Source organism: Leucopleurus acutus (genome assembly GCF_964270905.1).
Source record: "Leucopleurus acutus genome assembly, chromosome: 10".
Classification (NCBI taxonomy): Eukaryota; Metazoa; Chordata; class Mammalia; order Artiodactyla; family Delphinidae; genus Leucopleurus; species Leucopleurus acutus.
The window spans coordinates 82,583,286-82,610,036 of NC_139153.1; the positions used below are offsets into that span (position 1 = coordinate 82,583,286).

General features: G+C 51.2%; 3 protein-coding genes across 6 annotated transcripts; 2 read left to right on the top strand and 1 right to left on the bottom strand.

Annotated features, from left to right (window-relative positions):
• Positions 1 to 518: 518 nt before the first annotated feature.
• TUBB (tubulin beta class I) lies at positions 519 to 4,997 on the bottom strand. Its single transcript, XM_082848729.1, has 4 exons — positions 4,789 to 4,997; positions 3,269 to 3,377; positions 2,886 to 2,996; positions 519 to 2,599 (listed from the first exon to the last, which is right to left on the bottom strand). The coding sequence occupies exons 1-4, from the start codon at positions 4,843 to 4,845 to the stop codon at positions 1,542 to 1,544; spliced, it is 1,335 nt and encodes a 444-aa protein (XP_082704855.1). The 5' UTR covers positions 4,846 to 4,997; the 3' UTR covers positions 519 to 1,541.
• Positions 4,998 to 9,549: 4,552 nt separating this feature from the next.
• Positions 9,550 to 20,186, top strand: MDC1 (mediator of DNA damage checkpoint 1). The gene is made up of 14 exons (XM_082847948.1): positions 9,550 to 9,738; positions 10,342 to 10,722; positions 10,807 to 10,876; positions 11,172 to 12,646; positions 13,159 to 13,224; positions 13,390 to 13,479; positions 13,858 to 14,655; positions 14,765 to 14,808; positions 15,304 to 17,391; positions 17,473 to 17,592; positions 17,725 to 17,907; positions 18,134 to 18,259; positions 18,358 to 18,468; positions 19,434 to 20,186. The coding sequence occupies exons 1-14, from the start codon at positions 9,600 to 9,602 to the stop codon at positions 19,599 to 19,601; spliced, it is 5,859 nt and encodes a 1,952-aa protein (XP_082704074.1). The 5' UTR covers positions 9,550 to 9,599; the 3' UTR covers positions 19,602 to 20,186.
• Positions 20,187 to 22,803: 2,617 nt separating this feature from the next.
• NRM (nurim) lies at positions 22,804 to 25,107 on the top strand (the record flags this gene model as incomplete). 4 transcript variants are annotated; one of them, XM_082847119.1, is made up of 4 exons in its annotated part: positions 22,804 to 22,936; positions 23,495 to 23,691; positions 24,278 to 24,472; positions 24,826 to 25,107. In XM_082847119.1, the coding sequence occupies 4 exons, from the start codon at positions 22,804 to 22,806 to the stop codon at positions 25,105 to 25,107; spliced, it is 807 nt and encodes a 268-aa protein (XP_082703245.1). The 4 variants fall into 4 exon arrangements, with proteins under 4 accessions (XP_082703245.1, XP_082703246.1, XP_082703247.1 ...); XM_082847120.1 differs by having other exon boundaries at positions 24,296 to 24,472; XM_082847121.1 differs by lacking the exon at positions 24,278 to 24,472.
• Positions 25,108 to 26,751: the final 1,644 nt, after the last annotated feature.

The following is a 26,751-nucleotide window of genomic DNA, read 5'->3' on the forward strand; positions in this document are numbered from 1 at the left end:
CAGGGAAGCTTTGAGACTATTGTGCTCCTTGAAGCATGAGGTATTAGATGGAACAGTTTAGAATGGGACCATGGTGTGACATCCCTCACTAGTGATTTTTTGCCTTAGGCTGAGAAAATCCACAGCATTACAGAAATCAGCGTTACCCATAACAGAAAGGAACCCTGGATGCACTGTGCATTTGAGATCCTTCTGGAGCACTGTTAAAAACAGACTGCTGGGGTCCAACCCATTCTGGTTCAGTACATCTGGGCAGGATCGTTCAAGGGGATGCTGATCTTGCAACCACTTGACGTTCATCTCAGTTCCCTTTTCTGTCCCTAGATCCTGCATCTGCGCCTATACCTACCCCAGTTACTAAGACAGGTACAGGTGGTGGGTACCAGGGATTAAGGTGTAAGGATATTCTTCTCATTAGTTTATGGGAAGTAGAATGTATCATATAACTGAACTTGAGCCCCATGCCTCCATGAGCAATCTTTCCCTGAATGAGCACACATCTCACAACTTTTTTTTTCAATTCCCGTTTATTTTTGGCTCTTGGGGCAATGTCATCTTTTCAATATGAAAAAAAGCAGCAAGTTCAACACAATAGAAATCTGAAGTGTAGAATAGGACAAAACCAAGGGTGGGGGGGAAGGCAGTAGCAAAAGTAAGAGATGAGGTGTTGCCAAAGGATGGAGAGTGTCCTGCCCCCTCTCTGGGGAATGACATTTAGGTGGTAGCACATAGCTTTCCATATAGGTACAGAAGGGGTGATAGTCATTTTTTTCCGTAAGAAAAGATAGGGCTGGGGAGTGGCTTTCTGGAGGCTTAGAGACTAGTCTCCCTTGCTCCTCTTGACCCCCTTTTCTGACCAGGGGAAAGGAAGGAATCCAACATTACGAGGGAGGTAAAGTGGAAGAGGGGAGGATCCCCCCCTTGACAGGGTGGTGGCCAGAACCTTGCAAAGGAAATAGCTCAGGACAGAGCTTGGAGGGAGATTGAAAATGGAGATAATACTGTTAACACCTCCCCAGAAGCTGAGAGGAGCAGAGAGCTACCTGGAAACTAGGACTTCAATAGCCTGGATGCCCCTCTCCAAAACCCCACCCCTTCCCAGTAGGGACTTCTACCTGCTGCTTCGTTTCCTTTCCCCTGGGCTACCACATGGGCCTAGGATGGCGGTCACCTATCCGGATTATCAGCACATGGTTCTGAATGGGATTTGATGAGACTCAGCTTCTTGAGAGTTTATCTTGAAAACAGAGAGGGAAATGTTAACTGGATAGATGGGAGGAGTGGGCACCAGAAGGAAATACAGGGTTACCCAGAATGGCAGAAATCTAGGTTCCCCAGAGTGGAAAGAGAGAGGAGACATTCAACAAACAACAGATATTTATTGAGCGCCTATTATGTGCCAGGCACTGTTCTAGAACCCCCCCCCCCCAAAAAAGAAAAAAAAAGATAGGCAGAAAACGCAAATTCTGAGGGAGAGGAAAGGGGCGGCTGAGGAAGAAGGCAGAGGGGACTGAGAAGCCTGAGGTGGTGGGCACTCGGCCTTAGGCTTCCTCTTCGGCCTCCTCACCGAAATCCTCCTCCTCTTCTGCGGTGGCATCCTGGTACTGCTGGTACTCGGAGACGAGGTCGTTCATGTTGCTCTCAGCCTCGGTGAACTCCATCTCGTCCATGCCCTCACCTGTGTACCAGTGGAGGAAGGCCTTCCGGCGGAACATGGCAGTGAACTGCTCTGAGATGCGCTTGAACAGCTCCTGGATGGCTGTGCTGTTTCCAATGAAGGTGACCGCCATCTTGAGGCCACGGGGTGGGATGTCGCAGACGGCCGTCTTGACATTGTTGGGGATCCATTCCACGAAGTAGCTGCTGTTCTTGTTCTGCACGTTGAGCATCTGCTCATCGACCTCCTTCATGGACATCCGCCCACGGAAGACAGCAGCCACGGTGAGGTACCGGCCATGGCGGGGGTCACAGGCAGCCATCATGTTCTTGGCATCGAAGACCTGCTGGGTGAGCTCCGGCACAGTGAGGGCCCGATACTGCTGGCTTCCACGGCTGGTTAGAGGAGCAAAGCCAGGCATGAAAAAGTGGAGACGTGGGAAGGGCACCATGTTGACTGCCAGCTTGCGGAGGTCAGCATTGAGCTGGCCAGGGAAGCGGAGGCAGGTGGTGACACCACTCATGGTGGCCGAGACGAGGTGGTTCAGGTCCCCGTAGGTTGGCGTGGTCAGCTTGAGGGTGCGGAAGCAGATGTCGTAAAGGGCCTCGTTGTCAATGCAGTAGGTCTCATCAGTGTTCTCCACCAGCTGATGGACGGACAGGGTGGCGTTGTAGGGCTCCACCACGGTGTCGGACACTTTGGGTGAGGGCACCACACTGAAGGTGTTCATGATGCGGTCAGGATACTCTTCACGGATCTTGCTGATGAGCAAGGTGCCCATTCCAGAGCCCGTGCCCCCGCCCAGCGAGTGGGTCAGCTGGAAGCCCTGCAGGCAGTCACAGCTCTCGGCCTCCTTCCGAACCACATCCAGGACCGAGTCGACCAGCTCGGCCCCCTCTGTATAGTGGCCCTTGGCCCAGTTGTTGCCTGCCCCAGACTGACCTGCAATGGGGTCAGAAGGCAAGCTTGGTTAGTAAAGTGTGGAAGATACACGGCCACATTTCTGCTTTTCAACTTTTGGAGTAATGCCAGTGGATGTATCTTCTCTCCCTCCCCTGTGGTACACCTGTCGCTCCCCCCCAGTTTACTATTTAAAGCAGTCACTACCTCTATCCTCCGTTAGATTTCAAAACACAGCCCTGTATAAGTTCTTCAGTACAATCATTTCCTAACTCTTGCTGCACCCAAATAACTTGAACAAGTATCTACTATTGTCTGTGTAACTCACCAAAAACAAAGTTGTCTGGTCTGAAGATCTGACCAAAAGGCCCTGAGCGAACAGAGTCCATGGTCCCGGGTTCTAGATCCACCAAGATAGCACGAGGAACATATTTGCCACCTACAGGGAATAAAGTAGCGTTGTAAAAACTGACCGACATATAGGTAAATATTTTGGGGCGGGGAGGCAGCCGGGGACCCAAACTTGTGATTCCAGGCACTGCCACCAGGTGGCAGCAGAGCCACTTTTGAGCCCCGATGGGGGAAATGAAGAAACGGCTCCAAAGGGAGAGAATGGATTCATTCAAAGGGGATAAAGGGTTTCCCAGGGAGGCAGAGACCCCAGAGAAATGGGAGTGATGGGACCCGTGATTCACGGCCTCCTGCCCTCACCTGTGGCTTCATTGTAGTACACGGAGATGCGGTCCAGCTGCAGGTCGCTATCCCCATGATAGGTGCCGGTGGGGTCGATGCCATGTTCATCACTGATCACCTCCCAGAACTGCCGGGGGAGAGCAACGGGTCCTCAACATCTCAGGTTCCAGCCAATTATACGCCCTCTACCGCCATTTTAATTCCAGATACGCCCGTGGCGGGCCCTCCCCTAGGGCCTGGCATTCCTTCTGCCTGCCACACCCTTCCCCTAAACACGTGCACACGCGGGAAAACTGCAGCTTTCACTGCTTGGGATGTGAGATGCTGTGGAAGGTCCCGGCGATCGCAGGCACCGAGGTGGGTAGATGGAGGCGGCCGACTTGCTCGGAGAAGCGCACCTCCCCGCCCCCCCCCTCGCAGGGCACAAAGAGCTGGGGGCCGGAGAAAGGAGCCACTGCCGCAGGCGCCCACCCCGCCCGGCACGTGACCGCGGCGCAGGCGCGCGCCTAGGCGCCGACAAAGGGAGGCGCAGCGCGTGGGCGGGGCCGGAGCGCAAATTCCGCGCGGTAAGGGCGGGACTTGGCTCGGGCTCGCGCGCCCCCAGCGGGCTGGCCCGGCCGCATTGTCCCAGCGCGCCAGGGCGCCCGGGTCCCGCCCTTCTGCTCTAACGTAGCAGCCGCGCTTCCTCCCCGCCCCTCCCCCGCTACACTGTAACCGCGCGCAAAGGAAAAAAAAAAAGCCTCCCCCTTGGCCTCGGAATTTTATTTCTTCTCTAGCTTTTAATTTTAACCCCCTTGCTTTAAATGAGGTTTTTCTTCCTTTGTCCTACTCTTTGGCCCTGAGGAGCCCTTTTAAAAAAAGCACTCCCCCTTTCCCCTAGCTCTTTCTCCATATCTGTTCACGCCCTAAAAGGGTCTCGGTTAAGGGCAAATGAAAGAAACTGAAATTAGTCCAGCACATATTAGCCTTCCATGCACGAAAAACTGGGGGACCGCCCCTTGGGGATCGCGGGTGCCCGGAGACACCTATCTTTTGTAAAGGATATCGCGTACTGCAGCCCACCCTGGCGCATCGCGTCCCCCACATTTGGATCTGACCTCTCTGCAGCTGCCCGCCAGCCTCGCCCCTTCCCCCTCCGGCTCAGCCCTCCGAAGCCCCGCCAAAGGGGATGCACATGGGGAAAACCTCATCTCGCTTTGTCTCGGGCCGTTTCCGCATCTCCCTCGCTCCCCGGACCGTTAGCAGATGCCCTTTTTAAGTAAAATTTTACAGAAACTCGGTTTTCCCGCCCCCTAAACCTGAAGGGTGCTTTTAACAGCTTCCCCAAAATAAGCCTGCCAAGAAAAATTCCCCATTTTTCAAAAGCAAATCCCAGCTTTGCATAATACAAACGTGTATTATATATACATACAACTTTTAAGGGGTAAAGCCTGACTAAGAATGGAGGATGCGAATGTCCCACAGCCATTCGTCATAATTTACCCGGATTTTTTTCTTCTCAAAAATAAATATAGTCAAAAGAGGTTAAAAATCCTTACCTTGGCACCGATCTGATTGCCACACTGACCGGCCTGGATGTGCACGATTTCCCTCATTTTTAAAATTTATTGTAATCTTTTTGCTCGCCTCACAAGTGTGTACGGGGCAAGAAAATGATACGTAATTAGTTTTTCTCTGCTGCTGGTCGCAGGCTGGAAGGATGGGACGGGGCCCAGAGGTTGGAGCAGCGAGGTCCGAACTCGGCGGCAGGAAGGTTCTGAGAGGGAGAAAGGAGAGGGGAGGGCGCAGGAGGAAAGGCGGGCAGGGCGGGGCGCGCGTGCGCGGGGGCCGGGAGGCGGGAGAACGCGCCCCGCGAGGTGGTGGGGAGACAAAGCCTCACCGAGGCTGGCCCTGATTAGTCCGTGCTGGTCATGTATCAGACGTCCATTGGTCCCTGCTCGGCGGGACGAGCGCAGTCCTCCCTGGGAGTTGTAGTCCTCTATTGTTGTCCACGCTGCAAAATGAAAGAACAAATGGGTGGGTACTGGGTATGGGGGTTTTGGTTTGGGAGTTTTTAATGAAAAATGACCTTGCGCAAGGGTTCCTTCCTCTATGCCTGACTTTCCTGGTATAAAAAGAGAGTAGTTTACGGATACAGAAATTGGGAACCCGGGGGTGCCAGGCGTTGGAAGGTGGAGTGGGGGCACGCCCTGAAAGCTCCCCGCTGCGGTAGCTCTTGGGAAGACAGGACTGCTTAGCTCAGCGAAAACTGGGGAGAAATGCGGCATCCTGATCTGCTATCTAACAGCTGGTCCTTTGGTGACCCAAGGCATGAACTTCAGTAAACTGCTGCTCCCCCAGATACCTCAGGAAGAAGGAGGGGATTGCCCTCCTGCTATTTCCTTGGGAGTTTTCTAATGATAATGTTTAGAAACAAAATTGCAGCAAGGGCTTTTCAAGATAGAGAAGTAATTGTGTGAAGGGTATGTTCAAGAATAAGTTGAATGGTTTAGAGAAGTTGATATGCCAGAAGTGTCTGTCCATGTGGGGGGTCTGGGCCTTAGAGCAGCGTTTAACACACTGTATTGTCCAGCGGAGAACTATGGGGTGAGGTACCTGATAGAATTTCAGTGTCTTCCAGCCTGCCTCTCTAGACACTGATGAAGTCAGTGTTTTTTCAGTTCACTGATTTCCCTGACTAGGTGGCTGACCATTGCAACCTTCCAGGAGCCTCAGGATTGAAATAAAAGGGGTAGGGAGGTGATGGGGGAAAAACTGGATGAGCTGAAGTCTGAGTGGCATGTTTCATCTCAGGGATTAATTCAACTTGAGAGATACTAAGTGTCCACCAAACCAGGAGCTAGGGATACAAAAATTATTAAGAAGTAGCTCACTGTTCTCCAGGATCTTGCAATTTCATGAGAAGTGTATAAACAATAATTGAGTGTGGTAAGCATTGTGATAAAGGACATGTTATATCAAGGTCATCATTGTTAATTCACATTGGATTCAACACACATTTCTCAGTCGTTTTATAAATAAAAGAACAAGTTGTGTAAGACCCGTCTACCCACTTAAAATAGAATGTTCATGTTTTACGGCATGATCACAATGAAAATAATTACGTATTTTGTGGTAGTGAAGAGAGTTCAGGATTTACAATTAGGGAACTGGTTTCAATTTGTCTCTACCTTACATTAGTTGTAGGCAAGTTATGGGCAGAGCTCCGATTCTTTCTATAAAACCTATTTCTGCCTATTGTAGTCAGAATGAAGTGAGATAAGAATGCAAAAGGTCTTCCTAAATTATTCATGTCTTAGTATGACATTTAATGAAATAAATGATATTTATCATCCTCGAACCCTTCAAAGAACTCGGTCAGCCTTCAAGATGGTTAACGGAACAGTTCTGTTTGCCTAGGGATCTTTACTCTTGGAGAATGACCTCAAAATGTCCATCAGGAATGTATTGTCAGAGAGGAAATGACATGACTTCAAGACGAGCTAACTCATAAGAAAATGACTTCCATTGCAATGAGTCCTCGAGCGCCACGCCTACGGGATATTTTCCAAACTGCAGCCTTCAGCCACGACTGCAACCCGCAATCCATTTTCATTTCTCATGAGTCAGCGGACTCCATGTCTGGGAGGACCGGGGAAGGACGCTCTGGCCGCACTAGATGCTTGGGGCGACGACTATGGTAAGCCCCTCTATCCGTCGCTGGCGTCCAGACTCTGTGGTCGCAATTTGGAAATCTGCGCGGGAAGTGGGCGGTGCGGTGAAGCGGCAGTGGGTTGTCCTCTGGAGCTGCCCAATCGAGGTGCGCTATTCTGTGCGCCTTCGGCGGCCTCTGATTACAGCCTCAGCCAACTGATCTCAGCCTCCCCGGAGAAGCCGCCCCTTTGAGCTGTAAGGGGGCGGGGACGGGGCGGGGCTCTGGCTGTGCCTCCGAATTGGCGGCTTGCTCTGTCGGCGTGCAGCCGGGCTGTGAAAGACAGCGGCAGGAGCCAATCAGCGAATCGGCCCCCGCCCCGCTCAGGCACTCGCGCCACCCCGGTCGCGGCCGTTACTGGTGGCGCGCGCGGGGACTCAAAGTAGGTGAGTTCTGGGGGGCCTCGCCCAAGGCTCCCCGGGTGACATCTTGGTTTTCCCCGGTGGGCGGGAGGGGCGTGCCTTGGGTACGACTGGGCGGAGGATACTTGGAAATTTGCTCCTCGGATTATAATACTCATCCTTACCTGACGCTCCTCCCTGACCTTAGGTATGAAGACACAGGGAGCCGTTGGGCTAGGAGGGAACCCATGGGATGGAGGGAGATCAAAGGTGGTGGCCCATGGATTGGAGACGAGGGTCATGGGTACCAGCTGAGTTCGCCAGTCTTAAGAACGGAGTTAACACTATCTCCATGGAGGTGTCCTACTTTCCCAACCTGTCAACAGTTTCCGTTTAGAGTAGCATCTTTCATACTGTTTTGAGTTTTCATCTTATTTGTTCTTTAATCAGGAGGGCAGAGTTAATTTTACTTTTGGTTCAGGAATGTATCCCGAATACTTACAGCGGTACCAGGTGCGCAATAACTGTTGAATGAATATGATGGACCCTTGGGGAAAAGACACAGTTCTGCCTTGTCCAGTTCTCGGGGGGTGTGAGGCAGAAATGGAATGTAATAGTTACACTATGGTGAGAGCTATCAGGATAAGTACAAGTCCACCAACCACCGTGAAACACTTAGGAACATGGGGAACACCAGAAAGCAGAGAAGACTCCAGGCAAGGCTTTGCTGAGGTAGTGACATTTGAACTGAATTGTAAAGGATGGGTAGGATTTGGACCAGAAAACTATGAGCAAAGGGCTAAGGAGCTGGCTAAGGCCTGCAGATGAAAGGGAGCAATGTGTTCAGAGACTGGGGAGAAGGTCCATGTGGCTGAATCATAGGCTTGGGTGAGGTGCGGGTGGGACATACATTGAGGATATGAGGTTCTGATTGTGGAGGGTCTTGCTAAGGAGTTTAGATTTTATTTTATCCTATGGGCATGGAAATCCATCAAAGAATATTAAACAGAGGAGAGACATTATCTGGGTGGTCCAGGACAAATTCCTTAATCCATCTGTATTGCAGTTTCTTTATCTGAGAAATAGAAAGTAATAATAAGGAATTCCCTGGCGCTCCAGTGGTTAGGACTCCGTGCTTCCACTGCAGGGGCCAGGGGTTTGATCCCTGGTCGAGGAACTAAGATCCCACATGCCATGCTGCATGTCCAAAAGGAAAACAACCAAAAAAAAAAAAGTAATAATAATAGTTTACAGGGTTCTTGTGATAATTAAATAAGTCAGTGAATATAAAGTATTTAGAGCAGTGCTTGACACCTACCAAGCCTCTCTTTTGGCTGTTATGATTTTTTGCAGTTTAGTCTGATCACACTGAGATGATCTGATAAGTGTAAAAAGCATGGGCTTTGCAGCCAGAAGCACATTTATTCCTACCCTTTTCATTTACCTGCTATGTTATCCTGATTGAATATTTTTAGCCTTAGTGTCCTAAATGCCTGCCTCATGGCTACTATGCCTGATACATAGTTGGTGTTTGGCAAAAGTTATCCCAATAGTGGATAGTGAAATCAATTCAGTGGATTGCAAATCGGCATTTAAAGAATTGAGAAGAGAAAAAAACAGAATGACAACTATCAGAGTGTTGTATAAAGGCTTAACATTGTTTCTCAAAACATTTGTCTATAAATAAGCATGTGGGGGTTTTTTTGTTTTTTGTTTTTTTTAAGATTTATTTATTTATTATTATTTACTTAATTTTGGCTGTGTCGGGTCTTAGTTGCAGCATGCGGGATCTTCATTGAGGCATGCGGGATCTTTCATTGCGGTGCTGGAGCTTCTCTCTAGTTGTACTGTGCGGGTTTTCTCTTCTCTAGTTGTGGCGCGCAGGCTCCAGGGCACGTGGGCTCTGTAGTTGGTGGCACGCAGGCTCTCTAGTTGAGGCGCCCGAGCTTAGTAGTTGTGGCACACAGGTTTAGTTGCCCCGCGACATGTGGGATCTTAGTTCCCTGATCAGGGATCGAACCTGAGTCCCCTGCGTTGGGAGGCAGATTCTTTACCACTGGACCACCAGGGAAGTCCCAAGCATGTGTTTTTGTATATATTTCTGTACTGGGGACTCTATAGTATTTATTTCTTATTTCGTATCATGGTCAAAGATATTTCTTAAATGCTTCAGAAGAATAACAACAGAATGACTGGCAGAAGGGGAAGCATCAGCCTCCATAGCTATCCAGGTTTACAGCAGTTAGCAGTCTCCTCTCTGAGGCTGTGTGTGTGACCCACTGAAAGAGGTGATAATAATGTGTTTTTTCCTCAGATCATGGAAGACACCCAGGTTATTAACTGGGAAGTTGAACAAGAGGAGGAGGTTGAAGAGAGACCCAGTGAATCTTTGGGGTGTAGCTTGGAGCCCCTTGGGCGACTGCGTATCTTCAGTAGTTCCTATGGACCAGAAAAAGGTCAGGGGTTATTGGGTGCTGAAGTACTGGTATTTCTTTTTCTTTTTTTTTTTTTAGGCCTCTTATTTCTGTGGCGAGGTAATTGGAGGCTTGCAAGCTTAGATATGCATCTGGGAGATCTGAAAAAAGGTTTTACTGGGAAGGAGAAGAGGGGGCTGATTGATCTGATTGCTCCAGGCAAGTGCCCTGGACTCAATGGGGTGCCTTTACTTTGGTAGGAGAAGATGAAGGGATTCAGATAAAAATCCAGTGAGGTCTGGAAATGGGTGGTGGTGATGTTTTGCACAACAATGTGAATGTACTTAACGTCACTGAACTGTACACTGAAAAGTTGGCTGAATGGTAAATTTTATGTATATTTTACATAAATGGTAAATTTTATGTATATTTTACAATAGAAAATAATCCAGTGTGGATGGATGGGGTATTGATTATGAATAATGCATTGCATATATTCTTTATTAGCTAGATAATCCTGGGGCCTTTTATTTTTCTAATGCATGGGGGGACCTTGAGTGAGTAGTGAGGTACTTAACAGGAACATTTTCCTAATAGAAGGTCAGGACTCTGGCCTTGGAACCCATATACCTCTCTAATTCTTAGATTTCCCACTATACCTTGGGAAGAATGTGGTAGGCCGAATGCCTGATTGCTCTGTGGCCCTGCCCTATTCATCTATCTCCAAACAACATGCGGTGATTGAAATCTTGGCCTGGGACAAGGCGCCTGTCCTCCGGGATTGTGGAAGCCTCAATGGTACTCAAATCCTGAGGCCTCCTAAGGTCCTGGGCCCTGGGGTGAGTCATCGTTTGAGGGACCGGGAGTTGATTCTCTTTGCTGACTTGCCCTGCCAGTACCATCGCTTGGATGTCCCCCTGCCCTTTGTCTCCCGGGGCCCTCTAACTATAGAGGAGACACCCAGGGTACAGGGAGGAACTCAACCCCACAGGCTTCTGTTGGCTGAGGACTCAGAGGAAGAAGTAGGTAAGTTTGTGTATTGGGAGGGCGGGTGAGGAGATGGGGATTGTGAGTGTAAAACTGTCAACTTACTCCTTTCTACACTGACAGATTCTCTTTCTAAAAAGTGTGTGGTGAAAGGACCAAGGACCTCCTTTTTGGCAACAGTAGTTCCAGAGAGGTGAGTGCCAAAGGGCCAGACACCTGAGTCCTCTAAAGGAGGAGAAATCAGGGGCTGGAGGATCCATCTCTACGAGAACTTATTACCATGAAAGTCCGGGCTGGGGAACTACACATACTCATTCAATCAACTGAATTTTTATTGAGCACCTCTGATGTGCCAAGTAAAAAACTAACTGCTGGAGATATAAAAGAAAATACTACCTCATGTCTGCCCTCAAGGAGCTCCTGGCTGAGTGGGGCATCCCTTCTGGGGAAATAGATTCTATAGACTCTCTCTTCTCTTCCCTTCACAGCGATGAAGAGGGACCTTCCTCTGCCCTGGATGTCCCTGGGCCACCTTTTGCCTTCAACTTGAACAGTGACACAGATGAGGAAGAAAGTCAGCAACCAGGAGCAGGGGAGGGCTCCTCAGCTGCCAGAAGAGTCACCGCTGCAGAGACAGAACAGCCTAAACCTGTCACAACTGGAATCCAGCTTGAAAAGGATCAGTGTTCAGTGAAGGAGAAGAACAATGACACGAAAGTTGAGAGGAGCGCGAGGAGTAGGGTGGTTCCAGTTGGAGTGACTCTGGAGAGGAGCCAGCCTGCTGGGGAGGACAGTGACACAGATGTGGACGATGAGAGCGGGCCTCTAAGAAGGCTCACTGGGGTCCATCTGGAAAGGGCCCAGCCTTGTGGCTTCATAGACAGTGATACTGATGTGGAAGAAGAGGGGATCCCTGCGACCCCAGCTGTAGTTCCTGTGAGGAAGAGGCACATCTTCCATGAAGTTGGTGCAGAGAGTCCTCGGGCACCTGGCGTGGCACATCAGCAGGAGAGCCCGGCTGGTAGTGATACAGATATAGAGGAGGGGGAGGCCCCCCTGACTGTCCCTCTGGACAAAAGCCGAGCCTCTGTCGTGATCAATAGCAATACAGATGACAAGGAAGAAGTCTCAGCAGCGCTCACGCTGGCACATCTAAGAGAGAGCCGGGCCGTTGCGTGGAACAGAGATCCAGATGCAGAAGACGATAGGGCCCAACTGGTGGCCCTTCTGGAGCAAAGCCAAGCCTCTGCTGGGAGAGACAGTGACACAGACGTGAAGGAAAAGGGGCTCCCAGTGGAGAAGACAGGAACTGTTCCCAGGGGTCACACGGGCAAGGCATATTCAGAAAAGAGTCATCCTCCTCTCAGGGACAGTGATACAGAGGTGGCGGAAGAGAAGAGCTCACCAGGGTTCCACCTGGAGAGAAGCCAAGCCTCTGCCACAGTGCATATCAACACACAAGTGGTGGAGGAAGTCCCACCACGGCCAGCTGTTATACTTCTGGAGAAGCATCAAGTACCTGTAGCATGGACACATCAAACAGATGTGGAAGCTGAAGGAGGCCCAGCAAAGCTGCCTGTGGTGTATCTAGAAGAAGCCCAGCCTCCTCTAGCTGGGGACTGTGACCCAGATGCGGAGGAGAACACATCCTTAGCAGCCTCAGCAGTGGCAGATGTAAGAAAGAGCCAGCTTCAGGCAGAAGAAGCTACTGGGACAGAGTGGGCTGTAGCCGTTCTTGAACAGGGCAGGGCTTTTATGGCTGGGGCCCAGGGTGGGTCACCCGCGGCCCAAGTGGAGCAGGACCTTCTCCCTGTCTCAAGGAATAACATAGCAGATCTGGTGGTGGACACAGGCACTCCAGGGGAACCCACCCAGCCACAGAGACAGGGGGCCCAGACCCCCACAGAAGGGGAGAGAGAACCACATGTGGATAGGACCATGGACTCTGGAGACAACCACGATGGTTAGTGCTGGCCTTTCTTCCTCCCTTAACCCCTGCAATAAAGAATGCTTCTAGGGTATCTTAGTTCATTTGAGCTGCTATAACAAAATACCATAGACTGGGTAGCTTATAAACAACAGAAGTTTATTTTTCACACTTCTAGAGCCTGGGAAGTCCAAGATACCAGCAGATTCAGTGTCTGGTGAGGCCCCGCTTCCTTCTTCATAGGCAGCCATCTTCTCACTATGTCCTCACGTGGCAGAAGGGCCCAAGGAAGCTCTCTGGAGTCTCTTTTATAAGGGGACTGATCCCATTCACACGGGCTCCACCCTCATGACCTAATCACCTCCCAGAAGCCCCACCTCCTAATACCCTCACATTGGAAATTAGGTTTCAATGTAAGAATTTTGGGGGAGACACAGAGATTCAGTCTATTGCATGGTGTTGGGGCTGAGGAGGGAATAGTAGAGTAAAAGGAAGGAGTTAAGGGTCAGCTGTGATTTTTTAATTATCCTATATTCCTCCCCCACCAGATTCTGAAGATCTGGACCTACAAGCTACCCAGTGCTTTGTGGAGAGAGAGAATCAGAGCCTGGAAGGTGAGGACATCTGTATCATGTGGATACTGGTACAAACAGGAGCTTGGAGATCAGACTGGTAGTCCTTGAAGTGTGTGAAAGCTGGGACGGTCAGGGTGGGAAACTAAGAATGGGACCCTGGAGTTCTGTGGAGCAGTGCTCAGGCCATGCTTTCTTGTGCAACAGTCCCCAGCATGGAGGATGAACCCACCCAGGCCTTCCTGTTTACTCTGCCCCAAGAGCCTGGCCCTTCCCGTTGCAGCTTCCAGGCCACAGGTATAAGAAACTCTCCCCTCTGTGTCCCGAACTTGGCATCCTTATTTCCCCCTCTACACGTTTCTTTTATATTCCTTGAGGTTTTGCTGATGTTCCTCCATCGCCTCAGAAAAAAAATGCCATATTAAGTCAGACCCATAGAGCAACTAGTCTAGCATAAGTTTTTAAGAGGCTACTGAGAGAGCTTTTATATGAAGGTTTGGGCTTACTTTTTGAGACAAATGTTAAATGTTATGACTATCTTCCTTACTCCCAGCTTTCCTTTAATAACCCATTTAAGTTTATTATGCATGAATTTGTCTTCATCTTTTCTCAAGCTATTACCTTTTCAACCTACACTCCTCCCTCTTCTCTCTCTCTCTCTCACTCTGCTTTCAGGTTCCTTGGATGAGCCATGGGAGGTCTTGGCTACACAGCCATTCTGTCCGAGAGAGTCTGAAGCCTCTGAGAGCCAGCCCATTGCCACCCACATTGAAGCCCATGCATCTTGCCCCTCTCCACCTACGGCAGCACCACAAGAGCAACATCCAGAGAGTCCAGTTCATGCAGAGCCACTGGGGATTCAAGGCAGAGGGATGCAGACTGTGGAGGAAGACATGGGTACACCAAGAGAGACAGCAGAGAGGGTGACCCCTGAGAGAGGGCCATTGGAGAGGGAAACTGAGAAACTGTCCTCGGAAGGAGAGAGGGAAGATGTGATGGGAGAGGAAGAATCAACGAGGGGGATACAGGACAGAGAACAAAAACAGGTGTTAGCTAGAGATACTCAGAAACAAGAGTCTGACAAAAAAGTAAAAAGTGCAAGTACTGAAAGGGATATGGAGAGTTTGAAGGTAGAAATTGAGACACCCGAGGAAATACAAGAGAAAGAGAGAGAAAAGCAGACTCTTACAAGAGAAATATTTGACAGAGAAGCAGAGAAACCAGTAGCAGAGAGAGAGTGTGAGGCAGGTGGGTTACAAGGGAAGGTACCCAAAGTGATGCTGGACAGAGGCCCACAGACAGGGGAGACAGAGGCGGGGGGCCAGGACCAGAAAGGCCAGGCCTCAGGTTCGACACCAGAGCCTGGAGCGGGGGCGGGAGACCTTCAGGGACTTGCTTCAGACCCCATAGCTTCTGGGAGCCAGTCAGGTGGAGGAAGGGGTGCCCCAGTGAGCCCCAGGAGGCAGCAGAGGGGTAAGTGAAGGTAGAGGGGAGCCTAAGGTGGTACACAGCCCTCATGATAATCAACCGCTAAGTGACTGACTGCTTAGACCTCAGCTACTTGCCTTTCCCTTCTGTCTAGGCTACTTGAATTGCAAGATGCCACCTGCTGAGAAGGCTTCCAGGGTGAGAGCTGCTTTCTGTACCCACCTCCCCACTCCACAGGTCATCTCTGCAATCTCCTCCACTGCCCCTTCCCCTGACCTTGCTTTCATTTACTCCTTTCCCCATACGTTTAACTTTTCTTCCATTTTCACTGCTCCTTAGTTGGCTTCTTGGTTGGCTCCTTAGTTGGCTTCTATCCGTTTACTTTGACACTGTTGTTTTCCATATCTGTTCCCCAAGTTCTGTCTCCCCCTCCCTGACTCAGAAAGCTCCTTTTTCAAGCCCCTTTCCTCTTTCTCCTAACCGTCCTCTTTATTAGCGTCATCCATACATGGAGAATGCTATACTGGCATTCTGGGGAGAGGTCTCTGGGAAGGAGGGAATTCCCAGTCTAATGGAACAGACAGAAAGAGATGCCACGAGTACACTCTATAAACAAGGATCAAGAACAGTATCCAAGTCCTGTCTCTCTTCTCTCTGTCTCCTCCTCCCTCACTGGCTTCCATTTCTCCCCAGGGTGATCAGGAATCCCCAGATGCTTGTCGGCCTCCTGCACTGCAGGAGGCTTCAGCGCCTCTCCAAAACCCCCTCATCTCTCAGAGCCAGAAACATCCTGCCCCTCAGTCCCTCCTTTCGCCCTCTCCACCTCCTTTAGAACCGCCTATTCCCAGGACCAGACAAAATGAGAGTCAGGAAGCACTGGAGACTCCCTTCTCCTCAGAGCTGGACTCTCTTCACCCAAAACCCAAAGTCAAGCCCCAAGGGTCCTCTCCAGTTTCTTCTGTACCCCTTGAGCCCCACCCTACCGCCTCCACAGACCAGCTTGTCACCCCCAAGCCCACATCTCGGGCCACTCGGGGCAGGACACTTAGGTCCTCTGTCAAAACCCCTGAACAAAATGTCTCCACAGCCCCTGAGCTCCAGCCTTCTGCCCACACAGACCAGGCTGTCACCCCCAAACCCACATCTCGGGCCACTCGGGGCAGGACACAGAGGGCTTCTGTCAAGACTCCCGAACCAGTTATCACCACAGCCCCTGAGCCCCAGCCTTCCACTCCCACAGACCAGCCTGTCACCCCCGAACCCACATCTCAGGCCACTCGGGGCCGGACACAGAGGGCTTCTGTCAAGGCTCCCGAACCAGTTATCTCCACAGCCCCTGAGCCCCAGCCTTCCACTCCCACAGACCAGCCTGTCATCCCCAAACCCACATCTCGGGCCACTCGGGGCAGGACACAGAGGGCTTCTGTCAAGACTCCCGAACCAGTTATCTCCACAGCCCCTGAGCCCCAGCCTTCCACTCCCACAGACCAACCTGTCACCCCCAAACCCACATCTCGGGCCACTCGGGACAGGACACAGAGGGCTTCTGTCAAGACTCCCGAACCAGTTATCTCCACAGCCCCTGAGCCCCAGCCTTCCACTCCCACAGACCAACCTGTCACCCCCAAACCCACATCTCGGGCCACTCGGGGCAGGACACAGAGGGCTTCTGTCAAGACTCCCGAACCAGTTATCGCCACAGCCCCTGCGCCCCAGCCTTCCACTCCCACAGACCAGCCTGTCACCCCCAAACCCACATCTCGGGCCACTCGGGGCAGGACACAGAGGGCTTCTGTCAAGACTCCCGAACCAGTTATCTCCACAGCCCCTGAGCCCCAGCCTTCCACTCCCACAGACCAGCCTGTCACCCCCAAACCCACATCTCAGGCCACTCGGGGCAGGACACTTAGGTCCTCTGTCAAAACCCCTGAACGAAATGTCCCCACAGCCCCTGAGCTCCAGCCTTCTGCCCACACAGACCAGCCTGTCACCCCCAAACCCACATCTCAGGCCCCTCAGGGCAGGACACTTAGGTCATCTGGTAAGGCCCCTGAACCAGTTGTCCCCATAACTCCTGAGCCCCAGCCTTCCACCTCTAAAGACCAGTCTCTCACCCCTGAACCCACATCTCAGGCCACTCGGGGCAGGACACAAAGGTCCTCTGTCAAGACATCCCAGCCAACTGAACCCACAGCTCCTGACCTTGAACCTTCGTCCCCCACAGAGCAGCCTGTCACCCCCAAAGTCATAGCTCAGGGTGGTCAGAGCAGGACACTAAGGTCTTCTACAGTAAGTGCTGTGCCAGTTCCTACCACCCCTGAATCCCACTCTCCAGTGCCCGCAGGAGAGCCTGTTCCCCCTGAGCCCATCCCTGAAGCCAATTGCAGCAGGAGGCCAAGGGCCACTAGGAAACATGGGTCTCTCACAGCTCACGTTCGTGAACCCTACTCTGCACCCTCCGAACCTAACTCCCAGTCTTCAAGGAACCAGAGACGAGGGGCAGTGAGAGCAGCCGAGTCCCTTAGCACCATTCCTGAGCCTGCCTTTGCCCAGCTTCCCGAGGCACCCACTCGTGCTCCCCAGATCCCAAAGGGGGAGGCAGCAGATAGATCTGGCTTCACCCCAGAGCCCCAGCCTGAGGCCTCTCAAAATCGCAAGAGGCCTTTAGCTACTGCGGACTCACCTCCACTTCAAAAACGGCTCCAAAGAGAAGTTCCCCAGAAGACAGCATTCCTCAAGGAAGAAGAAGAAAATCCTGCAGCGAAGCTGAGGAAGGAAGAGGTGAGGAGGGGGCTGGAGTCACCTAGTTTGGAAAGAGCTTGGGGGCTTGGAAACTCCCACCAAGTTCTCTCTCAACCCCAGGATGTAGTGATTCCAGGACCAGGCAAGAGAAAGAGAGAGCAGACAGAGGAGGAGCCCCGGGAAATACCAAGCCGCAGCCTGCGACGGACCAAACCTCTCCAAGAGTCCACGGCCCCCAAAGTAGGAGAGAAGGGCCCTGGGGCTTTGTGGGAGATGGAGATGTGGTAGGACGGGAGGAGACCCAGGGGATTTGGGAGACGGGTGCCGATGGCGCTGGCTGCCGTGACCAGCTCTGGCTAACCCCCTTCACAGGTGCTCTTCACAGGCGTGGTGGATGCTCATGGAGAGCGGGCAGTGCTGGCCCTGGGGGGCAGTCTGGCCAGCTCAGTGGCTGAGGCTTCCCACCTGGTGACAGATCGGATCCGCCGGACAGTCAAGTTCCTGTGTGCCCTGGGGCGGGGCATCCCCATCCTCTCCCTGGACTGGCTGCGCCAGGTGAGAGGCCAGGAGATGATGACAGACCCGTAGAGATAGTGGCGGGAGAAGGCTGCTCACATGGGTCTGTAGAAAGCGGTGGGAGGAACGTGGGTACAGGAAGACGAGGTTAGTGAAGCAGAAGGCTTAATTCTGAAAACATTTCGTGAGCTCCCTGTAAACACTAGAAAGAAGAGCTGGGTGAAGGACTGGTCTGAGCTTTGATGCCGACTGTTACCGTCCTTAGTCCCACAAGGCAGGTTGCTTCTTGCCCCCGGCTGAATATGTGGTGGCTGATCCTGAGCAGGAGAAGAACTTTGGCTTCAGCCTTCGGGAGGCCCTGAGCCGGGCTCGGGAGCGAAGGCTGCTGGAGGTGAGAGGCCATCTTCTGCCCCACACTTCAGCTGTTGCCCAGCGGTCCACGGCCTCTCAGTGCATCATCTACTGTCTCCACCGTTCTCTTCCTCCTAGGGCTACGAGATTCACGTGACCCCAGGAGTCCAGCCACCACCACCTCAGATGGGAGAGATCATCAGCTGCTGTGGAGGCACCGTCCTACCCAGCATGCCCCGGTCCTATAAGGTAGGGGTGGTGTGTTCAGGATCTGGTGAGGTGGTAGTTAGAGAGGTGGCTGGAATGGGAACAGGTTAGAGGGAAAATGGAGGTACAGATGGGAACACGGAGTAGTGAGAGGCTGGGGGAAGACCTCTGGTATAGAGAGGGATAGAGAAGGAAGAGGTCTGCTGATACCAAATGGACTTATTTTTATTTTTGTATATACAATTTTTTGAAATATACACAAAGGGAGAGGGAATATGTAGCGAACCTCCATATACCAATCACTCAGATTCAACAGGTTAATTTAGATTTTGCTGCATTTGCTCTATTCCTTTTTTTTCCCTTTTTCTTTCATTTTCTTTGCTGAAATTTTTAAGGGAAACTTCAAAGGTCATTATTATTTTTTCTTACATATTTAAAATATACATCTCTAAGAAATATGTACATTTCTTACATAATCACATGCCATTATTGGTCAATAACAAAATTAACAATTGTTTCCTTGTCACTTCGTCTTACTCCATTAATCAAAGTTCTCGAGTCATCTGAAAATGTCTTTTTACAGTTCAAATCAGGACTCAAACAAGGTCCATGTATCCCCACAATTGCGCTGTATCTCTTAATTTTCTTTTACTCTAGAGCATACCCCCCAACCCACCTAGCCTTTTTCCTGCCATTGACTTCCTGCAGAAACTAGGTCACTTGTCCTTTAGAATGTTCCACAGTCTGGATTTTTCTGTTTGCTCCCTTGTTGTGTCATTTATCTTGTTTTTCTATCTTTTATATTTCCTGAAAATCGTAGTTAACTTTAAAAGGTTGAACAAATTCAGGTTCAACTTTTGTGGCAAGAGTTCTTCATAGACAGTGTGTGTCATACGGCTTCCCGTCAGGAGGTACTGTTTTTGTGCTGCTAAGACTGATTAGTGGGTCCCGAACCTATTTCTAGGATTCTTTTTCACCCCTGGCTTTCTGTTTTCTCTTTCTTCCAGCCTCAGAGAGTTGTGATCACATGTTCCCAGGACTTCCCTCGATGTGCCATTCCATTTCGGGTTGGGCTGCCCATCCTCTCACCTGAGTTCCTGCTCACAGGAGTACTAAAGCAGGAAGCCAAGCCAGAGGCCTTTGTCCTCTCCAGTTTGGAAGTGTCATCCACCTGAAAACCCCACCCCAGTATGCTTTTCCTCCCCGACCAATATATAAAGTGTTAGAAATATTTGGAAGAAAGAACTTAGGGCTTTAGAAAGGATTGGGGTGTACTGATCTGATTTGTCTTGGAACATGGGTGGGGCTGAAAAGCTTGCTGGTAAACAAACACAGGGAGATTGGGAGCCCCAGTTTTCTTAAATGGCCTCTTAAAGTCGGCCAGTCCCGTGCTCAGATACCTTAAGCCGCCGCTCACATTTAGCCGGACTGATGTGCTTATTGCTCTATGGCGCGCAGTGTCCTGCTTCCTACTTGGAAACCATTTGTTTCTCCTCTTCTTTTCTTACTGGGATTCTTACTCACCCTGCAAAAGATAGTGGAAACAATTTTAGTGTCCAGAACTTGAAAGAATGCTTGGAGTGAGTAAATTTGAGGGTGGAGTTATGGAATGCTACTAAAATATTTTCCCCTCTCCTTGCCGCATCTCTTTAGAAGCATCCTTTAGCTTTGACGTTGAGCAAATCTCTGCCCTTTTTTTTTTCCTGGCCTGCTTTTCCAGTATTTATAAAGTTAGCTTAGGCTTAACCTCTGTGATAAATAAATATTCACTATGTGCCTTATGGTGTAGTACAGTTTTATTTTGTAAATTTTAGAAGTTGGTTGATTACAAGGATGTAGAGAAATTGGAACCCATCTACACTGCTCATGGGAATGTAAAATGATTCATCCACTGTGATAAGCAGTTTGACAGCTTCTCGAAAAGGTAATTATAGAATTACCATATGACGCAGCAATTCTACTCATAGGTATATAGCCAAAAGAATTAAAACAGATGTTCAGAGAAATACTTGTATACAAATGTTCACATCAACACTTTCACAAGAGCCGAAAGATGAAAACACCACAAATGTTCATCAGCAGATGAACGGATAAACAAGTTGTGGCATATCCATACAATGGAATATTATTCAGCCATAAAAGGGGATGAGGTACTAATTGTGCTACGGTGTTTTGAGGATGAATCTCAAAAGCATTATGCTAAGTAAAAGAAGCCAGACACAAAAGGTCACATTGTATGACTCCACCTGTAGGAAATACACAGAATAGGTAAATCCGTAGAGACAGTAGATGGTGGTTGGCAGGGCTGGCAGGGAGAGGAAACGGGGAATGACCGCCTAATGGGTGCAGGGTTTTATTTTGGGGTGAAGAGAAAATGCTTTGGAACTAGACAGAGGTGGTGGTTGCACACATTATGAATGTACTAATTTCATGTTATGTGAATTTCACTTCAATTTAAAAAAATACTGATTAGTTTTGGGCACTTTTCTGCAGGTAAGTTATACTTAAGTTTGGAAAACTTTGGTGTAGTAGAAACAGCATGAGCTTTGCCAAACACTGTGCTGGCTTTTAGACATACCTGATCTCACAATATATATTAAGCATAGCCATAGTGGGTGTGGCACACAGTAGGACCCAGATAAATATTAGTCCCCTTGCACTGCTCAAAGCCTTGTACTTTGTGAAGCTGCCTGTGTCCTTGAGGTCCACTGGATTCCTTACAGTACCTGCTGTCTCTATAGCCCCACTTAGCACTCATGTGCACACCCACTTCATGACTGGTACAATTTAAGTGCCCCGATTTAAATTTCTAGAGAAGAGAGATCTTTTCTTACACTTCCAATGAACCCTACAGCTCATAGCACATTGTGTAATAAATGTCTCTGTCAGTCAGGATCCTAAGAGGAAACTATGGCACAGTCAAATTAGGATAATTTGGAGAGAGTTTAATGAAGTGAAAATTATAAGTAGGCAGAGTGTAGAGAAATCACAAAGAATATTGCCAGTACCCACAGCTCTGTTGTGGCCACCTGTAAACCCAAAAGGTTGAGAGGAGGGAACAGTTACATAGAAAGGCTTCCCTCAAATGCTGTGATTTTCTTTGATGTAGTCCATTCAGGACAACTTCCTGAGGCAGAAAGCAGGATGGAGAGTGAATCACGAGGGAAAACATAATGATGTCTGGTACAGTATAAAATAGCACTGATTCAGAGGAGAATGGGAATACTAAGCCTCCGGGAGGGGAAGGAATGTAAAGCCTGTGGGATGCTGTTTGGCAATTTTGTCATCCCTGAGCCCACAGGACTAGCAGCTCCTTAATTCTTATCTTGGGAAATTTTCTTGATCTCTTTAGGCCTATGTTTCTTCTATCTATTAGCTGAGGGAATTAGCTTCATGATCTCTAAGTTCCTTACTATGGTCATAGCTACTGTGACCAGGTCCTTAGCTACATGATCTTTAATGGAGAAAAACCTTACTTTACTTTGATTTTTAGATGTGAATGTTAGTCTTGTAGGTATTACAAACAGGTTTGTAGGGAAAATTTTGGACAAAAGATCTTAGTGCTTTCTGACTAGTAAGTGGAGTCTAATATGAGGTTGTATAGGTAGTTAATTATCACAAGCTTGGATAAAGTTAACATACTACAAAGTTTACAACTCTAATAAAGTTTTCTATCACAAATATTTTAACATATTGTTACTCTCATGTTTACAAAGTAACAGCCTTTGGCATTAATAGAACAAATCTTTCAGTGTTACAGACAAGTTCTCTCCCCTTAGCAAGTGGAGAGGCAACAAATCAGCTTTATAATAAATTACAGACTAAGCGTTTGTGGTAAAATAGTCACTCTTTTTCATCTAACAAGCTGTAATGGATGATTCAGAGCTTTGGGTTCTCAGCCTGGGTCAACAGTCTTCCGTTCTCTCACCGTTCATTATTAAAGTGTTAGCTGAGGCTTTGTAACCTCTGACTCTGGCTGTTTTCTAGTCAAAGCTGTTAAAGGAAGGGGGGATCATAATGCCGTTTCTGCAAGAACCCTGCAAGAGAAGAACTGTCTTCGTTTTAGATGCGAAAACTAGCCCAGCTGCGATTCAAACCACGTGCATGACTGAACAACCGCTGCCCTTCTCACCTCTCACTTGGGATTCTAACATTCCCTTCTGTGACGCGGAGATCGCAGACCAGGGAAAGGCACTTAAGGATCAGCCCTGAAGCTCTGTGAGAGAAAGCCGCGCGCGCCGGCCGGAAGCCTGGGCGTCGGTGCGCGGGAGCCCCGCCCTCCTGGGCAGGGTCCCAGGCGGGAGGCGGGGTCGGGGCGGAGCCTGCGGCCGCGGGAATCCCAAAACCGCCCCTTTCCCCACCCCTCCATTTCTCGCCATGGCCCCTGCACTGCTCCTCGTCCCTGCTGCCCTCGCCTCTTTCATCCTGGCCTTTGGCACTGGAGTGGAGTTCGTGCGCTTTACCTCCCTTCGGCCACTTCTTGGAGGAATCTCGGAGTCTGGTAGTCCGGGTGAGCGGGAGGGACCGAGGATGAGCTCTGGGGTAGGAAGGTGGAGCCGGAGCAGAGGGAGCGGGGGCGGGGCTTGGAGACGAATGACAGGGGAAGTCCAGGAGAGGGAACTAGAACCGTGAAAGCCGCCGAGACGCTGCAGGGGACACCAGAGGGCTAAATTAGCAACTCAGGGATTAGCGGTTTGGAGAGGCGGGAGAGTGAGGACTGAGGGGGAGAGAGGGCGATAAGCAGAGTATTCTAAGGAAAGGCTTAGTAAAGAGGACTATGGAGAGTGTTATAAAGAGGGAGCATTTGGAGAACCGAAACAAAAAGGGCACTCCAGCCATGCCTTTCGTGACTGACCAGCATGAATCCTCTTCCCCAGCTCTGAAGGAGGCCTGGGGAAGAGGGAAGAAACAGGGAATAGAAAAGTGAGGTGGGCAAAGCCTAGAGAGGAAGCATTAAGGCTCTTGAAAGCATTAAGGGACATGGCCTGGGGTCCCAAGAAGAGATAAGAGTAGGGAGTTTTTCCCACAGTCTTCTTGATCTTTTGTCCCTTTCTCCAACTCCCGCTAGATGCCCGCCAGGGATGGCTGGCTGCCCTGCAGGACCAAAGCATTCTTGTCCCCCTGGCTTGGGATCTGGGGCTCCTGCTACTATTTGTGGGGCAGCACAGCCTCATGGCAACTGAGACAGTGAAGTCATGGATGTCCCGGTACTTCGGGGTCCTTCAGAGGTCTCTGTACGTGGCATGCACTGCCCTGGCCTTGCAGGTATGAAGCCCTGGCAGCTGAGTCCTCAAGGGAAACAGTCTGTGGGAAGGATTCCGTCGACTGGAGAGGCAAGGACCTTAGGCTTCTGATAAAACATGGGTTTAGGAGGAGAACTAAGGGTGTTCAGGACTGTAATCTCAGCTCCCATTCCTCCACAGCACATATCCTACTTTTTATTAAGAATGGTGTACTGCTTGTCATTCCCCGAGAATGATATGTGCATTCTCACCGTTGCAACTTTGTTCACGTTGTCCTGCTTGAGATTCCCTTGTTAACTCCTCTTCAGTCCTATCCTTTCTTCAAAAGCACTTCCCTAGGTCACAAGAGAAAGCTTCCCAGTTAGTACTCATCTGTTTCTCAGTGGGTGCTTGGCCTAGGCTACTTTGTGTACCTATCTGGTGACTCTCATCCATTCTTTAAGTCCTCAGAGTAGAGACAAGTCATTCTTACATACTTGGGACCCCACCCAGCACCCTCCACATGTTGAACATGCTCATGGTAGAGGCGGGGAGAGCAGCTGGCCGGCCTGGGATGGGGGCGGCCTCTGGGTCTAGGTCTTTCAAGGGTGGGCTGCTGGGATACCCAGTCCCTCATCCTCCTTCAGCTGGTGATGCGGTACTGGGAGCCCGTGCCCAGGGGCCCCGTGTTGTGGGAGGCTCGGGCCGAGCCGTGGGCCACTTGGGTGCCCCTCCTCTGCTTTGTGCTCCACGTCATTTCCTGGCTCCTCATCTTCAGCATCCTTCTCGTCTTTGACTACGCAGAGCTCATGGGCCTCAAACAGGTGAGGCTCCCAGATCCCTACCCAAACCCCTGATCCTTTCTAGAATGCCTCTTTCCCCTCCAAGGATGTCCCTCCTCCTCCCCTGCTCTCCACCTGCCTCTTGCTTTTGACTCCCTCACCTCCCTTTCTTGTAAGATAGTCTCCCCTTAGCCCTCCCTCAAAGGCCAGAAACCATGGGCTTCCTGGGCCTGCGGAAGTTTCATGGACCAGAGATGAGGCTCAGGGACCCCAGTCTCAGAAGGGTGGTTCCTGGGCCTGTGTTATAGAAGGAGGGTGCCTGGAAGGGGAGGAAAGAGGCAGCTAAGTTGCGACAAGGGCTTGACTCCATTTCTAAGCCATTCTCCCTCTCTTAGGTGTACTACCATGTGCTGGGGCTGGGCGAGCCTCTGGCCCTGAAGTCTCCCCGGGCTCTGAGACTCTTCTCCCACCTGCGCCACCCAGTGTGTGTAGAGCTGCTGACTGTGCTATGGGTGGTGCCCACCCTGGGCACTGACCGCCTCCTCCTTGCTCTCCTCCTTACCCTCTACCTGGGCCTGGCTCACGGACTGGACCAGCAAGATCTCCGCTACCTCCGGGCCCAGCTGCAAAGAAAACTCCACCTGCTCTCCCGGCCCCAGGACGGGGAGGCCGAGTGAGGGGCTAACCCTCGTTCCAAGCCCTGTACTTCCTTTTCCCCTCCAATTCCAAATCCCCTTAACATCCAGGCCTTGGCTGCTTCAGACCAGAGGCCCAAATTCATGGACTGAAGGAGCTGTCCCTTCCCTTGCTTGAGCCTCCACTCCTTGGGTCCAGCTCCATATCTTAAATTCTGAGTTTCAGCCATTGGACTCCAAGGGCCGCTTCTCACCAGCCAGGAAGAGGGAGTGGGGAACTTATCTGTCTCCTCAGAGCTTAGGGCTCGACCCTCCATTAACAACCTCCTCACAAGGAGAAGGGTCTGGCCTGACCACTCCCCTGGTCCTATTTCTGGCCTCTGCGCCTCAAGGATCCTCTTCTCCACGTCTAGCTCCCCTCCTAGGAGCTGGACCAAGGTCCGCAAGTTTGACGATAGTGGCTGCCCCATCAGGCTCCACACCTTGCAGCTGCAGCCCAGCCCCACTGTCTGGCCTTTCCAGCTCCCTAGGCCCTGCCCCTGGGCTCCAGACTCATGAACCTAGTTGAGCAGATATTTCTGCTCTTAATTCGGGTGACTAAGGGCTCCTTGCTCTCCCGAGTAACTCGCGCTACAGGAAAATAAAATTCAGCCTGGTTTTTCTACGTGTAGCATGCAGTCTGTCAGTGTCTCTCAAGCTGCAGGGCTGCCTCTGGGAAGGACAGGCGAGCCAGACTCGAGTCTGGGCATCGGCCGCGCCCTCTGATGACCGCTGGGTGGCGGCCACTCCCCGCGGACCGCCCCACCCCCCTTCCCGGAGCACCCGGTCTCCCTTCCTCCAAATCCCCCAATTTCCTCGCTGCAGACCTGGGGACCCTCGGCAGATAGGTTGAAGCGGAAGAGTGGGGCAGCGGCTCGGGTAAGGGAGCTAGCTTCCAAAACCGTTGGCTTCCGAGCGCCGCTCCTGCTGCCGCCCCCTCCCTACGGGTCCCCCGCAGCCCGGCGGCCGCCCCGGCCCCCACGGTAACAAAGGCTGGCCCGGGAAGGCAAATGCGTGGGGAGGAGCGGCAGGAGATGGGAAGGGCGGGCCCGGCTCGGAGCAGCTGCCGCTTCCTCCTCAAGTCCCTCGAGGGGCCTGAGTCACGGGCCGCCGCCCTGGGTTGGCGAGCTGGGGGCGGAGGTCTGGACACCTGGGTTATCCGGGAGCCGGGTGAGAAGCCCTGGGGACAGACGTCGGAGGGCCAGGGCTGGCGGCGGGAAGAGAGGAGACCCGGAGCCGAGTCCCACGCGGGGTCGGAGGGAGCGAGGCTCCGCCCCCTCGCCCGGCTCCGCCCCGCGCCCCCTTCCCTCTCCCCATTGTCCTCAGACAAAGCGGCCGTCTCCCCCCGCCCGGTCCCCTGGTCTCTGTCTCCGTCCCTCCTCCTTGGCTCCCTCTTTCCGTCCTCCTCTCCCTCCCTCCTCCCCTCCCTCCTGTCTCCGGATCTCCCTCGATCCCTCTCTCCTCCTCTTCCTCTCTCCTCCTCTCTCCGGACGTCAGGCTCCTTCGCACCCCCTCCCCTGGGAGCCCCGCGGCGTGTGAGTTGACTGAGGGGCTTCAGCCTTGGGGAGGGGGTGTCTCCTCTCCCGTCCCCGCTCCCGTCCCCGGCCCGAACCTTGGGCTGTCTCCTCTTTGTGCCGAGATTGCCTG